The 19,440-nt window shown below is 31.5% G+C and overlaps 1 protein-coding gene across 9 annotated transcripts in view; it reads left to right on the top strand.

The window, feature by feature from the left end:
* LOC128163356 (uncharacterized) overlaps positions 1 to 19,440 on the top strand; it is a 33,601-nt gene continuing 14,161 nt past the window's right edge. For 2 of the 9 annotated variants that reach the window (XM_052826930.1, XM_052826931.1), the window contains exons 1-5: positions 183 to 4,461; positions 6,429 to 6,477; positions 6,642 to 6,707; positions 14,546 to 14,563; positions 18,832 to 18,948. In XM_052826930.1, the coding sequence (XP_052682890.1) occupies positions 4,458 to 4,461; positions 6,429 to 6,477; positions 6,642 to 6,707; positions 14,546 to 14,563; positions 18,832 to 18,948 (254 nt within the window). In that variant the 5' untranslated portion in view covers positions 183 to 4,457. The other 7 variants (XM_052826929.1, XM_052826928.1, XM_052826932.1 and 4 more) reach the window with 7 other exon arrangements.

The raw sequence follows: 19,440 nt of genomic DNA, 5'->3' as shown, positions 1-19,440 counted from the left end.
TAACGCCCTTGCCAGCAACTCAATTCGCCTGTGCAAATCTGTCTTTTTAAATGATATAAACTATTGTGGATTGATCTGCAAGAAGTATGAAGACATTTGTTTTTCATTTTAGGATAACTGGCATTTACAATGTCAAGGAAGACAATCGAACTACATGGATTAATAATTGTATCAGTATGTATAAACAAATATTACTTTAGTTTAATTAGTATGCACACGTTATAGTGTTGAGTTTAATACTAAATTAATTATAATCAGAAGACTTAAAATAGGAATCAAATAAACTAAACATGCTGATATATATTTTTCTTTTTTCTTTATTATTTTAGAATATCGCCTTATGGAAATATTGCATTTGACTTGTATACTAATAAGTTAGATTCTCTGTACGTTAGAAATAAACAAGAAGCTAAAAGTTTGACCGGAACATGGTTTGATGTTAACATATTATATTTTATAATGTTACTTGTAATAATATAATTGGATTTGGCAAGATACATTGCCTCTAAAAGCTTTCATCATATCAAATCATGTGAAGTCCGAATACAAAAGATTCGATCCTGTTCCAATCAAAGTCATATCCAAGTGAAGGTTTTTTTTTTACATTGAAGCGTATTTTTATACATTGAGTTTGTTGCAGAAGACTGAAAATACACTTATGCCTTTTGTTCGTCGTAGCTCGTCAAAGTTTGATCTGTATGTAAAAAATCACCATAATTCTTAAAAATCACAAAGGGCTTAAAGAGGTGTAAATATAAAAATGGGTTGTCGACTCATAAGATTCAACAAATTTTAAATTATGCACTTTGACAAGGATAATGAGATGAGACTTTGCAATAGCGTTGATGGCCAGAATTGTTCAAAGTTTGATATCAAGAAGAAACGACGTGCATATTTATTAATTTCCAACATTGCCAATGCATATTTATTTTTTCTGAAGTGTCGCTATCAATAGACCAATCTGATTAAAGAACATATCTTTACAACGTTTTTGATATGTTGAGAAGTTTCGCTTTCAATAGACCAGTTTGAATAAAGGGAAAAACGTTCTAAAGATGGTCGATAAAGGGTCATTTTCAGTTACGTCAGAATGAACTGAACTATTTACATTATTTCTTTTTCTCTATAAAAGTCGGCGGTTACATTGTTTCGAAAGATCATTTGGAAAAAAGCCACTTGTCATCTGATTGGTTGAATTCATTTGAAAGTTTTTTTTCTGACGTCAAGGAAAATAATTATTGATGGGTATTTGTTGGAACTCACTGAGCATTGCGCTATCTTATAGATCTGTATTTTAGTCAGATTGATAACAGATATATGCCTTGCATCTAGTTTTTCTTTACACATGACACTTCGGTTTTGACTTATCAATTACTGCATTTTTTTCTCTTTTGTACCTGTTATTGATTCGGTTTTTCTTACGTTCCTTATGACAACAGTTGTCAAACTCGTAACAATTTGTTTCAGCAAACTAGCATATATATAAAACAGACATATTCATTTTATGGGTTATCACAAACTTTATATGTTTCTGAATCTCGGTCCAGAATTTTAATACTATAACAAATGAAACAACGCGCAAGTGCATGCATATGTATTATTATTAAGCCGGATAATTATGCCAGACAGTGCCAATGTGGTATTTTTGCCATTTCCTAAAAAAAATATCTTCGAACTGATAGTCGTTTGCCCGGAGAGTTCATGTATGTAACCACTTTTGTTCTTAATGTGTCGTATAATTGATGATATATTTACTTGAAAAGAGTAATATCACTTTGAAAAATAGAAAATTCTACAGGAAGTATATTTCCCATAAACTTATGCATGATTTACTAGCAATTTTGTTAAGGCAGGTTGTTTTTTTTTTACAGAAAGTTAAGATCTGATATAGGATTAAGAGATTGGAGTTATGTTCAAATCCTATCGGAATTTAAAATTCTTTAGGAAGTTCATGTTTTTCTATAGAAAATTTTGTATAATCATGTAATCTCCACTTGCATCCGACAAAAGTGTCATTTATGTCATTTTTAAATGTATTTAACTATTAACATTAGGTTGAAAATGTAAAAATGTTAATGTTATGTAATAGCATGTCGTCGTTCTAATAGAAACTCCTAGTAATCTAGATCCACCAAAGCGTGTCCACCACTGTACTCTCATTTTTGATATTTATGGAAGGTAAATTTTTGAAAATTGAAATAGGGTTCTAACTATTCTTAAATGGACCCCGATCATGTAAAATTCAATAAAGTTTTCGAACATCATATCATATGAGTAAATGTAAGCAATTACGTTGCTGCAACTGTATCGTAGTTTTTGGACAAACCTAAACTAAATAATTCTACAAGACGTACTATCTAATTTAGATCAATACGTGAAATCCACTTGAATAATATAAAAAAAAGTTCATTGATTAATAGAAAAATCTTATGTACGTGCAAACGTTCTGATTGACATGAAACGCTTCTGATTGGATTTGTTAGTACCGACGAAATTTAAGAAAAAAGAGAAAAAAGATTTTCAATACAAATCATGATCGTCAATATAATCTAATTATGAGTCTTAAATAGCACAGACATTTTATTTAACAAACAACAATGGCTTCTGATAGAAATGCATGTCACGTTGTCAACTAGAACAGATTTAAATGGATTGTATCTATGTTTAAATCATGGCTTGAATTCTGTCTTTGTATAGGTCGGAATTACAAATGGATATACGCTGTTGGACTTGTTAGCCAAAAAAAAAAAAACGCAAAAGGAATTTAATTTTAGTTACGCAAGGCAATTTAAAAACCATCTTGTTGAGGGGGTAACGTCGAGTTGGTCTAAATTTAATCGTCGATCATGAGTTAACGTGGGTTTAAAGATGATAGTTCAAAAGCCGTTGATTTGATTTGATTTTTAATATAAGATAAAAAATTAGATGATGAAAATTGCACATTGTTTTTCAAACCTGTTTTATGAGTGCAGTTTAGGGCATATATGGTACATGTAATGAAAAGGATGTACACAGACGATACTAAGACCTTTTTCTTTTTAGATTATCACAAATCCCTAGCATTAATGCAGTCTTTTGATAATATTACGTCAATTTTGGATACATAAGAGAAAAAAAAAAAGTATTTTAAAGATGTGCTGGTATGATTGACCTTGAAACCCATTTAAATGCCTCTTAGTATTTATTACAAACGGTCAACTTATTATGTTTTAAGTTAAATCTGAGCAAGGTTACTTCAGTGGGAAATTTTTAAGCTATAGATTGCCCACTAAAGTCAGTCTATAAAATCTGTACATTACATTAAACTGTAAAGTTTACACTACAATGTGTGAAAATCACACATTCTAACGTAATATGAACACTAAAAATCTGTAAATTTGACACCTCAATCTATCTGTTGAATTAACACATTTACACGCATTGTGAAATTTACAGTTCAATGCGCAAATTTTACACAAATGTATACATGTTACACTTTAATTAATTAAAATGCACTTAAATGTGTTAAACCAACACGTTAAGGTGTTAAATTAACATTCTAATCTGCGTATTTCATCTTTAATATATAGTTGGCAAATCTGATGCGTCTTGACAGTTTATTTGATGTAATCAGGTGATTTAAAAATTTGGGGACCTGATATATTCAATTAAAAAATCAATACATGTCCTAATGGACATCCAGTAACTTATACAATTATATTCTACAAACATTTTTGTATTTGTTTTAGTAGAAGTTCAGTAATCATAGAATTTTATCATCATATACATTTGTGTGTCATCGGCTTAACAATGTTTTTGAAACCGTACTACAATAAGCTTTGATAAAAAAAAACGAATTTCGGTCCAACAACGGATTTACGTGGCACAGAAATTGCAGATGACAGGGGTTTTACGTATATGGTTTGGTACCTGTTGATAAGGTATGTTTTTATTCATGGTAGTGATTTTTCATAAACACCACATGCTGTATCTTTTTGTTGGAAAATATTTCATTACAAATGTACCTGGAGAAAAAAGTTGTCATACTTAACCTTAAGAAGTGTTGTCGTTTCACTGTATTTTTCAATCTTTCGAAAAAAAAAATCATATTTTGTTTAAAAGCTGAAAATTTGTCCTGAACTATTTGTCTAGTTCTTTGTGATTTCACCGGTGAGTTTTTCTGAATATCATTGTGTGTTTGGTCTATGTAGCCCGAATTTTATCAGCAGATGTGCATGCTTTTTTTCATAAAATCAAGGGTAATCACGGAGAATATTTTCGAAAAAAGTGTAATACGTTTCACACAGATATTCAAACAAAATATGTGTGGTTTTATTGAATTTGTGTTTTAAATGACAATACAATGGATGATTTTATTTTGATAAGACACAACATATAACGTTGTTATCTTTACAGACACATGATAATTGAACTGTAAAGTTTTGCGTGAAGTGGATGTGATAAAGACAGTAACAAACATGGGTATGTTTATTTCAGTCAACAATAAAATTTGTAATTGAACAGTTAATCAAACAACAAATCAACCCTGCATGAACTTGATTTTATAAATTCATTTTTTCCCCAAATCGGCAAAATGATAAAAATGTTAACAACCTTTTAACCCTTTACAACATGAATACAATAACAGGATGAACTGAATGTAAGCTGGAATGTAAAAGGTGGACCTGAATGGAATTGATATTATATTCACGTACCTTTAAGATTACATTCAGTCATACTCTTATGACCAGCTTAATCACCCCTGCGAATGTTATTGTTATTTAAATTTAGAACACGTGGTTTTATTTTACTATTACAGTTTTACAGTAAAAAAGTGCTTCGTGCTTATAGTCTATTTCCTAGAATCTAGGTACCTGTAGCCAAATATAAAATCTAAACATTTATTGATTTTAAACTTTATGTTCATTAATTGGTGGATAAAATGAATTTTAGAAATAAATGTGATAATAGACAATACCGCTTTACGTTTTCTTTTTTGCTGTTGCAACAATTTATAGAGAATAGACTGTTTTCTGCTGTTAAAACATTTTACATGCTTAGTATAGATCCCCTAAGAATTATTTTGATCCGCGCTTTACCTAGTTATAATATCAATAGTTAAACAGACTATACTATTTTATGCAGAATGTTCCTTAAAAATAGCTTGATATACTAAGTTTTTATCTAAAACAGACACACATTCTTTTTGTAAAAAAACATGGTTTTTCACACCAAAAGCATCAAATATGGCTATGATTTCTTTAGGCAACCCAGTGTATATAATTTCAACCACGTGTAGAGTTGTTAAACAGAAAGGATCACTCTGTTTTGAAAATCGATTAGTATCAATAACCGCTAGATGATGAAATAAGACTTTTATCTTATAGATTTTAATGTTTTAACATAAATCAAAGTAGGATATGATATAAAAAAAAAAAAACGACCAGTACCTAAGTATTTTGAGGATATTATCCGAACACATTATAAACTTCCGCTTCAAATTTCACTGAATAAATCGCAGGGAAATCTCTTGAACTTTCATTCGAGCACCTCTGGATTTATTAAAAGCTCTGTGGTCTGTCAATTCAAATTTTCATTGAGCTACATTTATGCAGCTATAATTTCGGTTAAATCAATGAACTGGTTTTCTTGTCATAAATATGAAACAACTATAAAACGAGATTCATACTGTATAAGAGATATAGGGCGTAGCTTGAGGCAAAAACGGAATCTCGAGGCAGGTCTCGACTTTAATATTTCCCTCAACATAGGAGCAAAATATCTCCTTTATGACCTATGATATGATAGCCAGCTACTTTGAAATGTATTCTATAACTGATTATTTTTTAAAAGCAAACCAAATGAAATGATAATTTGTTTCTATTTATAAGTTGAATTTTCATTCATACATCTAGTACTTCTTTTAATTATTGTTTAGGTTGCCTAATATGTGTCTAAAGACCAACCTCTCATTGAAATAGAAACAAATTAGAGAAAAATTTTAATCCAACGATTTTACCTTTAAATATTGACATCACGTTAAAGAGGCATGGCCATTTTTTTGGTCGAAATACTTTTTTTCTGTTTTGCTTTAGGAATGCATTACAGTTCTTAACGTTCAACACATTCATTATAGGTCTAAATCTGAAATGTTTACGGCAACATTAAACAGGTAAACAAAAGCTGTGTTTACATAACACAGAATTGATAGCTATGTAACTAGTCTATAGCTCAACTAAAGACCCTCAAATTGTGGTTGCCTATTAAAAATGCCTTACTGAAGCATTGTAAACATGAAATTTGGGAAGAAAAAATATTTTTATCAAAATTTTGACCATGCCTCTTTGAATTAAGAGTAACTTGTGTACTGTTATGATGAAATATTTTCCTAAAATTACAAACTTTATATTTAAAAATTAATCTTAATGTCATATTTTTTTCTCTTTAAGATTACCATATCTTTAAACGTGAAATTATACACAGCGACTATGGCACCAAGTAAGTAGAACATTTTGGAAATGTTAAACAATGTTCTATTTTTATAACGTTGGGAAAACAGCTATCTATCGATTGCTAGATGAATACTTTCAAATGAAAAAATCATTCTAAATATCTATTTCGCTTTCTTTTTCTTTTTCTTTTTTTCTTTTTTTTTTTTTTAGAGAAAACGTACTTGAAATAAATCGGTATTTAGAAAAACTCCAAACCGGTATTTCGAATTTACAAATGTAAGTACCAATACACATTATGCGTTTATTATTCCTGTTAAACCATTGTTTCAGCATTGTTTGATATAAATAAAATTTTATGTTCCATAAAATGTGTTATATACAAACTTTCTTCGCTAATTAGCTATTCAATTTTTCAAATCTTCCGATTTCTGGGTATTGTTTCTATTATCTTCAAGTTCATTTTGATCGGGATCGAAATCTCGAAATCTAAAACCTTTGCCGCTCTAAATAATTTTTTAATACGAGTTGCAAAATTGATTATCCCAGTTATTACATTAGCTAATATGATAATTGTAATTCTACATTTAATGTGCTTAAGTTATAGTTCTGTCATTTATCTGGTCAATAAATGACACAATCACTCATTGGGTAGTCAGGTTCTTTCTTCTGGAATTCATGCAACAAGAACAAGCTGCGGAAAAGGCATTCAACATTGTACTGCTTTTAGAATTCTCAGTATGAAAAAGTTGTGAATATAAAACCTCTTTATAGTCAGTATTAAGACTTCATTTGAAATGATATATATTTATTTATCTAACAGATAATAGTCAAAGGGAAACATTCGTTTACCATATAAAACTAATATAACAAATAACAGTTGACAAACATTTCTAAATGGTATCTGTAACTATGTCACAATTCTATCATTGTGTACATTGTTTACGAAGAAGATATATCTAAAAAGCAATGAATTAACTACGGGATAAGATAAAATCGAGTTTGAGATCTACCAAACACTGGATGAAAAATCAAGTTTCAGCAAAACTGAAACTATATGGAAACCTTGCTGAAACTTGAAGTTGAAGTTTCATGTATAGTTTCCGCAATGCGGAAACCATTATATCGATTCAGCAAGTATCCGTTAGGTTTCAGTCAGCAGAAACTTTAGTCTAAGATTCCTGATGGTTTCTGCAATGCGGAAACTAAATTTGAATCGTGTGAATAGTTGTGTAAATTATTATGGAAATATCAATCAGTTTCAAAACATTTCCGCTAGGTTTCAGTATGCTGAAACTTTAAGTTAAGATTCCTGATGGTTTCCGCAATGCGGAAACTAAATTTGAATCATGTGAAAAGTTGTGTAAATTATTATGGAAATATCAATCAGTTTCAGAATATTTCCGCTAGGTTTCAGTATGCTGAAACTTTAAGTTAAGATTCCAAATGGTTTACGCATTGCTGAAACTATTACTAAAATTGATTTGAGTTTAATAGTGATATCATTTATTTTCAACAGGTTTAAGTTTAATTCTAGCCTAATGATAATGAATCCGTACATACTAAAATGTATAGTAAGGTTTCAGCGTGACTGAAACTATATGTATACATGTAACTATCTTCAAATATGGCAAATAAGGCGATTAAGAACCTTACTAAGTAATTAATTGAATTTGAAAAGAAAAACTGATGTCTGATCTTGTTTAATGCATATGATGAAATCATTAATCTTAGGTACTCGGGCACGTGTATACATGTGTATACATTCTTTGTCCAGGTGACCTCCTCTGTGTATTCCCCTGTATATTCTGTGTGGATTGCAGGGTTTTTTCTGTCAGGAGTGAACAAAAGACTGTTACATAACATATACACAGTACGAAGCGTGAGTTTATAACTGGAGCCCGGCGGGAATTTTTTTTCAATTTGTGTGTACCTGAGTTAGTAAAACTGATAAGTAAATTATAATTATTCAGTAAAATGAATTAATATACCTATTTTGTAAGACTCCTTCTTAAATCATTTAGTTATCATTTGAATGAACCTTGAGGTACAGTAACTAATTAAGCAAACAAATTAAGGTAAAGTCGTTGTAAATTTTTACAAATCGTACCAAATATTCGTACAACCTGAAGATTAGAGCTAATTCATTTCTTTTTTAATACCACGCCAACACATGTACACAGGAATTTTTTTTTAAAAATTCTACAGTTGATTATAACAAGTAAAACCCACTTGGAGTTTGAGTCTAATATGATAATTATTTACATGCATTTCAAACTTTACTACATGTATGACTGTATCATGATTCACTGGCGTCGGAAGCAAATTGAAAGTGTGGGGGGGGGGGGGGGGGTGGGGCTAGACTTATCCTCAGAAATATTGACGAAAAACACCCTAAAAAACCCTAATTCCCAAAATCCTAATCCGTGGGGGGGGGGGGGGGGGATAGCTTCCGAAAATAAATTTCCCTATCCAAATTTGTTTCCCCAAAATCATGAAATTCCTAATCCGTGTCGGGGAGGGGGAGGGGGGGCTAGTATGCCTATTACTCCAACTTCTCAATCTTTCAAGGTAAATTTAGGAACAATATTACATTTCCGGCGAGAAAAAGTGTGTGTGTGTGTGGGGGGGGGGGGGGGGGGGCTCTATATGCCTATTGGTTAGGTTTAACTTTGCACTAAGCCACCCCCCCCCCCCCCCCCCCCCCCCCCCCCCCGGTTCGACGCCTATGTGATTCGTGCATTTCTATACTTTGTATTTACTTTCTGTACTGTAAACACAGATATTGATATATGTTTATGAAACATGCACATGTTTCTGTTATAAGATATAATAAGCATTATTTATAATTTTACTGAAGTTATATGTTATATTACAAAATCAGTTTAAAATCCAGCACTAGCCATGTGGTGCACGTGATTTTAATCCCATTTTTAAAATTTGATTATACATTCGTATACATTTGAAGTATACCAAATAATTAAAATTATATTTTGTTTACATATCAGTCCGACGTATACGTCTTTCTTCCCGGCTTGTTTAACGCGTTTGTATTTTAATTTCATAAGTATTCTTAACGTACTGTCCATCGCATGACCAATCAGTGCACATGTGTAACTGTAAAATAATTGCCATCAATTCATCGTAGTTGTAAATTCACCGTACGGGGTGAACGCTGTTAACCGGACCCCGTTAATTGATCGGCATCTAATATTATATTTGTGATTTATGTGTGTTCATGCAGAACCTGCTCTGTGATGAACATAATATTTTCACACCTCTATATTTTGAATAAGAATATGACCGTGCTTAGAATCGCGGTGAAAATTGGACAAGTCAAGACTAACTTGTCAGTAAACTATATATGGCTCTAACATATTTAGTTTAGCAAAATCATCAGTACATGTAAAAAAAATATAGTTAAAGACAAAATCTGATACATATGTCTCATTAAAACTTGTTTAATTTCATTAGACATTTGTAAACAAACGGTCGGCCATTTTTTTTTTGGGTTAATCACGTGTTACAAATACAATTGTAACAAACACACGCCAATACTTTGTCGTATTTAACCAGTAAATACTGACTCCGGCAGTTCTTATTCAAAATAAATATACATGTAAAAAGTATACTATTCGGTAAAAAATGATAATTTTGATTAAACATTATTCATTTTAAACTATCCCAAGATGCACTTTTCCAAGATTTAGCGGGTTCTGATTGGTCAGTATTGGCGCACTTTATGATTGCGAGCGAAGGTTAAAATGGACAAGAAGGTGCTGTTGTAAAATGGAGAATTGAGAAGCATTAATAGCCTCTACAACATGGAGATAATGCAGGAACGAAGAACTCATGTCAAGGTAACTTAATTCACAATATAGATACTCCCAATAACATTTTCAAGGCTCTAATTTATCTCTCATTTGTAAACGAGATCTCGCGCCATCAAATCAAGATGGCGTCATTTTTTCAAACTTGGTTCGGCGTTTTAATTTTTATTACCGTATCTCTTTTAAATATACGTTTTGATCAAGTTAACCATTAACCAACTTTATATGCATGATAATCAAGATTATCCAGGGTATACACATATATAATTATATAAACGTCCCTAATATATGAATGATTGGTTGGTAAACAAGACGAACAATGAATCTTTTGCACATTATACAATTTACAAACTCTAAATGTAACGAAAAAAAAATATTAGTTAAATCCGGAAAATGAAATCTTTCATGTTTCTCTTTTTCAGCATTAACAGCATACAAAGTCAATGTTTCCGGTGATTAGTTGCATCCTCTTTTCGGTGATTCGGGTGAATGTTTTGACCAGATGGACGATGTGAACGCAAGGTATTGCTTTGAAATTGATTATTTTCACCATTAACTTTTACATGTGTTGGGTGTTTATAATTTACTGTAGTAATTTTGGGGAAATCCAGGTCTAAGTTCTTAAAAAGGAGGTTAATTGAAGGGGGGGGGGGGGGGTGAAACACACTTATTGTTGATAAGTTTTCCCATTGTTCAACAAACAATAATTGAATCAAAATGAAAATAACATAGCTTCAAACATAAAATGAAACATTTTAGACCAGATACTACTGTAGTCATTATATGACATAGTTTAAACAGCAACTGGCAACTGCATAGTAGCTTCTGTATTCAGAATTTTATTCAGAATGCTTTTATTACATGTTAGGCTGAATGACTTATGTTTATTGTTTAAAAATCTAAATGAAACTTTATTATTCATGTTTAAGATAAATAGAACAGACATAAAGTACAGCCCAGTGAAAGGAACAAGTTCATCGCAAGAAGAAGAATTTTAATGCTACCACTGTCCAGAACTACTAAGTCTGCTGTAGCCATGATGTGATCATACTAGTGCTTCACCGATTTGGACAATACTCGAAAGTCCCCCAAAAAGGCCTATTTCCATAAACTACGACTCGGGTTACATCAACATCAGCCAAGGACACTCCTTATTGATTCGAATGGACACATCTCTACGACCCGACTAAACCTCTGCAGAACAAGACTTTTTAACTGTAAAGTATTCTCATTTCAAAAAACCTATAAACTATAAAAGTACTTTTTTATATGACCAAATACCAGTATATTACAATGTCTGTCTGTAAGCTAGAATCTTAGAAAATCACATGGTTTTGACTTATTAAATGATTGATTAGACCTTGCAGATATTAACTTTCATTTTCTTAAATAATTTGTTATATTTGCAAATATTGCATAAAATATAAGACTTCATGTAACATATATCCTCACACCTCCAAGTTGATAAGTGTTAACTACTTTTTTTTTCCATTTTCTTTGTTTAAACATTTATTGATAACTTAGTTTTTATTTGCAGCAATATATGAAAAATTAAGAAACCAATCTTAAATGTAAAAACACTGCATTAGGAGTTGAATGCATGGGTCATAGAAATGATAAAATACACCAAACAATATTCAATTATGTCGTATATGAAAATATATAAAGACAACATATACCCCATGTATTACAATTTTTATTTTACTTGGATGTAAAGTTGTTTCCATGTGGGTTTTATTTTAATCTGTGTTATGTAACTAATATATAATTGGAATTAGCTTTTATATCATAAGTAAAATGCTGGTATTGATGAGAATTGTAAGGTGAATGATCTGTGTGATACTTTGTATTTTATACATTCATGCTACAAAAAGCAAGTACATGTACATGTAGTAATACTTGTCATATATAAACAATGTATATTTTACTTCATGTCTTGGATTTAAAAATATTAATGTAGGTTAAGTAGTGAAATGTAGGAAGGTAAACCGTGTGTAAAGAAGAATATTCATCAGGAATGAAGTGTGTTGCAATCAGCATAATTAATTAAATGTGTACATCATATTTTTGCACATGATTTGACAGACTGCTCCATTGTTAGCTTTTTATTGGCCAAGGAGCTTTTCATATCTCCCTCTGGGTCATCTATTAAATACTGACAGGCTTATGATATTAAAATCTGATCAGTTGGTACATCATGGGTGGAAATGAAAAGTTCACTGTGGACTTAATGGATTATCAAAAAAATGATATCAAATCCTGTTCTATTGTAAAACATTAGATTATATTACTTACAAAGAAAGGTTTATCCCAACTTGTAAGTGGGTCACTTTGACCTCATTTTGGAATTTATTGACATATTCAAATCAAATCTGGGTCATACCTCTATAGTCAACTACTATCTTGTAGTGTATTTTTTTTTTCAAAGATGGATACTTTAGACTTTTCAAAAATATTTTATGGTGTACATATTCATTGTAGTTCAAAACAAATTGAGACAAGTGTATCATGTTCGTGTAACAGTGAAGTTTTCTTTCTTTATTCATGTACGTGCAGTTATTTTGTAAATTGTATTCATATTTTTAAAAAAGTAAGATCTTTGTTGCATTTTTTAAGGGAGATTTGATAGGCATTTAATCGAGATGAAAAAACATACAAATGTCAAGATTTGTATGGGAGTTTTTTTTCTTGTGCAATTTTATCATTTTTTAAATAAAAGTCCCTAATAAGGGAATTGCCATATGGATGTGTCTTGGCTGTATTTTATTTATTATTGGAAAAAATTTCAGATTTTTGAACAAAATAAATTTGGAACTGTTTGAAATTGTTTTGTTTTTACATAAAGTAGAAACCTTGCTCAGCTTTTGTGAAAGCAAAAATATAAAAAGTTTCATTAAGTTTCAGTTGCGGAAACCCTTTGTAAACAATATGTTTCCCAATTGTATATGGAGGTTGAAATTATGCAGAAACTTCAAGTTTCAGTAAGTTTCCGTCGCGGAAACCATTTGTAAACAATATGTATCCCAAACGTATATGGAGATTGAAACTATGCAGAAACTTCAAGTTTCAGTAAGTTTCCGTTGCGGAAACCATTTGGATTCATGGACAGCCTAAGTTTCAGCACTGCGGAAACTTAATGAAACTTGAAGTTTCCGTGCTGAAACCTGTCGGAAACCTAAAGTAACCTTAAGTTTCCGCAGAGTTTCCAAAGGGTTTCCGCAGCGCTGAAACCAGATATTTCATCCAGTGAAATGCTTCCTAAAACAGTAAACTAAATTCTGAAGCACTAAAAATCGTAATAAACAAAAACAATTAATATTGTCAAGGTTTCGTGACAACCAGTTCCAAAATTAAGACAAAACTGATTACATGTACATCGAATGAAAACAAAACAAAAACAAGTAATTTCAACAACCTAATATTATCTAGTAAGAAAAAGCAATGGCTTAAAGTGCCAGAGTTATAATAATACACTTGTGTTTTGAGGAACCATTTTGAGTTTTATTTCTGAATCTGTTCTTCCCTTCCAATTAATTTTAAAATTAATGTTTGGTAATATGTGCCACTACTCTTGAACACTGATATGGTTACATTTTAGATGTGTCCTTAGCACACTGATATATTAAATGAACAAGGTCTGCAAATCAGTTTGCCCTTTCCGTGTTCCAATCGTTCTTCTTGTTTAAGGTTACATGTACTGAATATTTAGAAGTGTTTGTTCTACTTAATTCTGATACAATAATCAATATCTTCCTCTGATGTTTTTTTTTTTCATTAAGTTTTTTTCTCAGAAATCATCACCTTTAAATATCTATATTTGGAAAGTCAATTTTAACTGCTTTCCTCCCAAACAGGCACTATTCATTTTATTATACTGAATGTCTTAATTTTGGAGAAAATTTTACTGCTTTTATATAGAAATGACATGAATTCTACGGCGAACAGTACGCGCATAATTTATGCGCATGTAACAATTTGTTGTGTTAACCGTTACCGAATGTGTTGCTTAAGCTGAAGGTAATAGAACTGAGTGTCAACTGCGTCTAAACTAATCAGATTTCAGTATTTAACATGAAAGTATAATAATATAAGTTGTTTTCTGGCTTAAAGGTATTACTCGTGTGCTACTGTTACCATTGATTTGAATTAATGTCATTTATAGTGCTATAAGCTATTTTTAAAGTATATGTAGTTGGCGTAATTTTCCGATAATTTGATGAGACTAGTTCTTAATCAGAAAATAATTCGATTATCTGCGGATTATTTATATATTGACATTTTTTTCAGTAACCAACCAGGTACAAGGTATGTTACTCTTTATATATATATATATATATATATATATATATATATATATATATATATATATATATATATATATATATATATATATAATTTCCCAATACAACAAAAAATAAATAATTTAAAAATGATAAATATCCAGAATAAAATCACAAATTGATCCTATTAACCGCAAACGTTTTCGCCATTCCTGGCTCTTCAGGCAGTTGTGTACAAATGACTAATATGTAACGTAGTAACGTCAATAAGCAAAAGTTCATTGTGACGTCATAATAACGTTAAAGTAGCGGAAAGTTAGAGTCACAGAGCAAAAAGGCGCTAAAAAAATAATAATCGCAAATATAACAAATGATTCAATTATATCACATGCATATAATAAATTGTTCACTGGGTGCGATTAAGTTTTGGTTTAAATAATTTAATAAAGTGGTCTTCCTTGGCTAAGCGCAGTATTTCATTTTCATTTGGAAGTTTATAAAATGGGAATAGGGTAAATTTTCCCTGGCCGCATTCAGCAAAATGTTCACAGCATGGAGTATTACGAACACTCGGGTCTTTAATCTGTTGCTTGTGGACACGAACACGCGCGTTTAGTTTCCCCGTCTGTCCAATATAAAATTCTTTGCATGTTGGGCAAATAGCACAATAAATAACATTTTCCGATTTACAGTTCATCGACGAATTGGCCCGAATTTCCATCCCAGATTTTAGTAGAATTGTATTTCCTTCTTCTATGTAGGCACATGTACCACATCTCGGGTCGCCGCATTTTTTCACAGATGGAATTTCCTCCTGCATTGTAAATCGGGCCTTGGTCAATATGTGTTTAAGATTTGGTGCTTGTCGTTGGCTACTGATTATGTCCTCGGATTGTAATAATTTCTTCATATTTTTTGACTGTTCTAATATAGGGTAAAGTCGTTTTGCGTCTGTTAGAATATTTCTGTTCCTTGGATTGTGGGTCACAACAAAAGCAAGTTTCCCGTCGTTGTTGCGATTATTAGAAGACCGGCGAGGATTACGTAGAACATGTAATGGAATTTGTGTCGCTCTTTTTACTCCAGCGTTGATTAAATTTTTCGGGTATCTCTGACGTTGCAGAAATATTTTTAATTCTTCCAGACGTTTAGATCGTAAGGTTTTGTCTGTGATAATTGTACAAATTCTCCGTGCTAAGTTAAACGGAATATTGCGTTTTGTGTGGGAAGGGTGGCATGATCTAAAATCCAGATATTGGTGTGTGTCCGTGGGCTTACAGTATAAATCCGTTGTTATACATGACCCATTTTTTATAATACGTAGATCTAAAAATGGAAGTTCCTTGTCACTCTTCTCCATCGTAAATTGTATTGATTCATTTAAAGTATTTAGTAAAGAATGAAATTTCTCTAAGTCGTCTTCCCCTTTAGTCCAGAAAATGAAACAGTCGTCAAGATAGCGTTTCCAATTGGATCCTATATAGGTACTAAGTTCGGCATCAAACACTTCTGATGTTCTTTCAAAAAGTGTATTTTCTAAATACCCCATTACTAACGTAGCATATGTGGGCGCAACTTTAGTCCCCATAGCGGTACCTTTTGTTTGTAAAAAGAATTCCTCGTCAAAGTGAAAGTGGTTATTTTCCAGAACTAATTTTAGTCCTTCAAGTATGAATTCTTTTGAGAACCGAGTATTTAGAGTGTTTGGATGTCTGTCTATCCAGTAATTTATGGCCTCTAGTCCTAATGTATGTGGGATGTTAGTATAAAGACTTATAACATCGAAGCTGACGAGAATTGTTTTAGGATCAACACTTTTAGGAATATAGTTCAGAAAATCCATATCATCTCTGACGTAACTAGGTAATAATTCACAAAGAGGTTTCAGTATAATGTCCAGTAAGTTACTTAGTCTTTGAGTGCTTGATGCTGGTCCAGCGACAATAGGACGAATTTTCAAGTCGGTTGGTTGAGGTATTTTAATATATATATCAGCACAATTTTTTACCGCGTCTTGGATTTCCTTAGATTTGTGAATTTTGGGCAATCCATAGAAGTTACTGGATTTTACCTCAAAGTTTGTCAAGTAATCAATTTCATTTTTAGTCAGGTTTTCGGCATGTTTTTTAATAAGTTTCTCCACTCTCAGCATTGTGTGTCGATCCTCGTTTGTTGATAATTTACGATAAAAACTTGAATTAGTTAGTTCGTTCAACACCATTTCTCTATAATGGAGTTTATCCATAATAACTACTGCGCCTCCTTTGTCGGCTTATTTTATAATTATTGTTGAATTCCGTTGTAAGTTGTTGATATCATGTTGTTGAGATACGGGTAAATTATTATTTATTTTTGTTTCTCCATTGTTTGAGATTGCAGATGATTTAAGACACGTGATGTATTCCTCCAGATGTTTGTCCCTGTTATGAGGGGGTCTAAAGCCTTTTTTATTACGAACAAATGATTCATCCTCATCTGCTGAGTTTTGAAAGAATTCCTTTAGGCGCAATTTACGGCAAAATTCGTCCGTATCAGCTATTAAGTCGACGTTGTCCTTTTTAGGAGTTGGAGTAAATTTCAAGCCATGTTTTAATAATCCTATTTCGGTCTCATTTAAATCCCTTCCGGATAAATTTATAATTTTAGGACCCGTTGGCTCATTTATCAATAATTTTTGAAACGGAACGTGACCTGTTTCTTCCGTGTTCTCTGGGCTCGGCGTTGGCCTAAAAAATTCACACTGGAATTAGGATTACGTGTTTGGTTTTCTCTTCTGGTCCCTTCGCTATCCGTATGATGATGCTTTTGTCCACCATTTTGTCCACCATTTTGTCTTCGTTCATGCGTGCTGGGTCTAGCATTATTGAATTTTTGTTTGTTTGGCAAATCATTAATTCTCCTTTGGACAGATCCTGGGTTGTGAGGTTGTCGGTGTTGGTAGTTTCCTCGTTGTGGTTGTTTACCATGTTTTACTGCATTTGCATATGACTCTTGTCGTTGAGATGTCCTTGATCTAAATCTAGAGTTGGATCTGTTAAATGTTTTTCTGGGGGCGATGTATGTCTGCTTTCTGGTGGAGTTATTCTTAAAGGAACGGTTGTTTGGCTTTGAAATATTTGACGCCTTCGTTATTTCATTGCCATAGTTTTTTTCGTATTCATCAAACCATACCTTTTTGGTCCTCAGGATTTGTTGTGATTTTGCTTCTTCCCTTGAGACTTCTGATTTCCACAATTCTTGTAGTTTTTCCGCAATTAAACCACTGCATGTTTTGCTTATTTCATCGGCTATAGCTTCATCACAATTTTCAAATTTGTTCTTGAATTTCGGAACTCTTAATCGAAGCAGTGCGATCTCCGTTACATATTAGTCATTTGTACACAACTGCCTGAAGAGCCAGGCATGGCGAAAACGTTTGCGGTTAATAGGATCAATTTGTGATTTTATTCTGGATATTTATCATTTTTAAATTATATATATATATATATATATATATATATATATATATATATATATATATATATATATATATATATATATATATATGTGTGTGTGTGTGTGTTATAAATTGCATTTTCATGTGTTTCCGTGAATATCTTCAGAGATCAAGAGTTGGAAATATTTTAAGCTAGTCAGATTGAAAAAAAACCCAACATATTAGGAACATTTAATCGATCCATTTAGGTGAACTATTGTCTTTAATCTTTATTATTGGTCCGTATACAAGTTTACTTTTAATGATCGGACTGGGCCTATCACAGTCGTGTCCATACTCATATATGAGTTGTCCGTCAAACTTTACTATTTGCTCACACACTGCGCTTTGCACTACTCCGTTTACTATACAGTTACATTGTAGAGCGCGATATAAATCAGTGTTTTATTCAATATTTCGTGAAATGTACTTAACAGTGCTCCATTCAATATTTCTTAAAATGTACTTTAAACTACAACTACTAATAAGAAACAATGATCATATTGTAGCCCAATAATTTTCGTTCTGAACATCTGCCTGACATACTTATGTAAATACATCAAATACGTGGTCCCAACGCAGAAATTTAAAACAATCTAAAAATATTGAATCAGTTTATATTGCTTGGCAAGTATTTTTTTTATTTATTTTTTTTAAAGACAATTTCCTAAATCTCAAAAATTTTAAAAATATATACAGAACTTACGCTCTGTTTTAATAAATTATATATTTTTTTTATAAATATTTTAACGTCGATATATATAAAAACTTTTATAATAAACGTATTTTGTTTTCAATTTTGTGTATGACATTGACAGTTATGGATGGAAAGACTGGGAGAAAAAAAAGAATATAACAAGGGAAATGAAATTTTGTGCCGACCTCATGATAGAAATATTTGGCGGGACGAATCATGAAGAACTCTTGCCATACAGGTAAAATTAATTTTATTTTTCCTGTCAAAAAATGATATCATTATTACATGTACCTAACCATAATTGGTTCTGTGATAATGTTGTGTTGCAAATTCTTTGTAGCGTATCAAAAATATATAAATGGTACTGTAGTATCATTAGAATTCATGGTGGTACAATTTTTGTAGTAGTAGTAGTGGTGGGTAGTCCACTGCCACGATTTGACATCATCAACAAAAATAATTTTTAAAAGAATAGGTTTTCTTACCCAAACTGAGTTACTATGAATCCACAAAATCACATTCCCATATGAAACAAAAAAAATACAATCCAGGTAAATAAGTCCAACGCATTTAATTGATTTCAACAGAATTTAAGAAAACATCATTTAGATAAAAATACAATGTTGATTTAGGATAATTTTATTATGGCTTACTTGACATGAATAATTAAATAAATGCTCTTGATTTATTTTCATTTGTATGGTTTATTGCTCAGATATTTGGTATAGCT

This window comes from Crassostrea angulata, chromosome 9 (genome assembly GCF_025612915.1).
Source record: "Crassostrea angulata isolate pt1a10 chromosome 9, ASM2561291v2, whole genome shotgun sequence".
NCBI lineage: Eukaryota > Metazoa > Mollusca > Bivalvia > Ostreida > Ostreidae > Magallana > Magallana angulata.
This window is presented reverse-complemented; position numbering and strand designations above follow the sequence as displayed.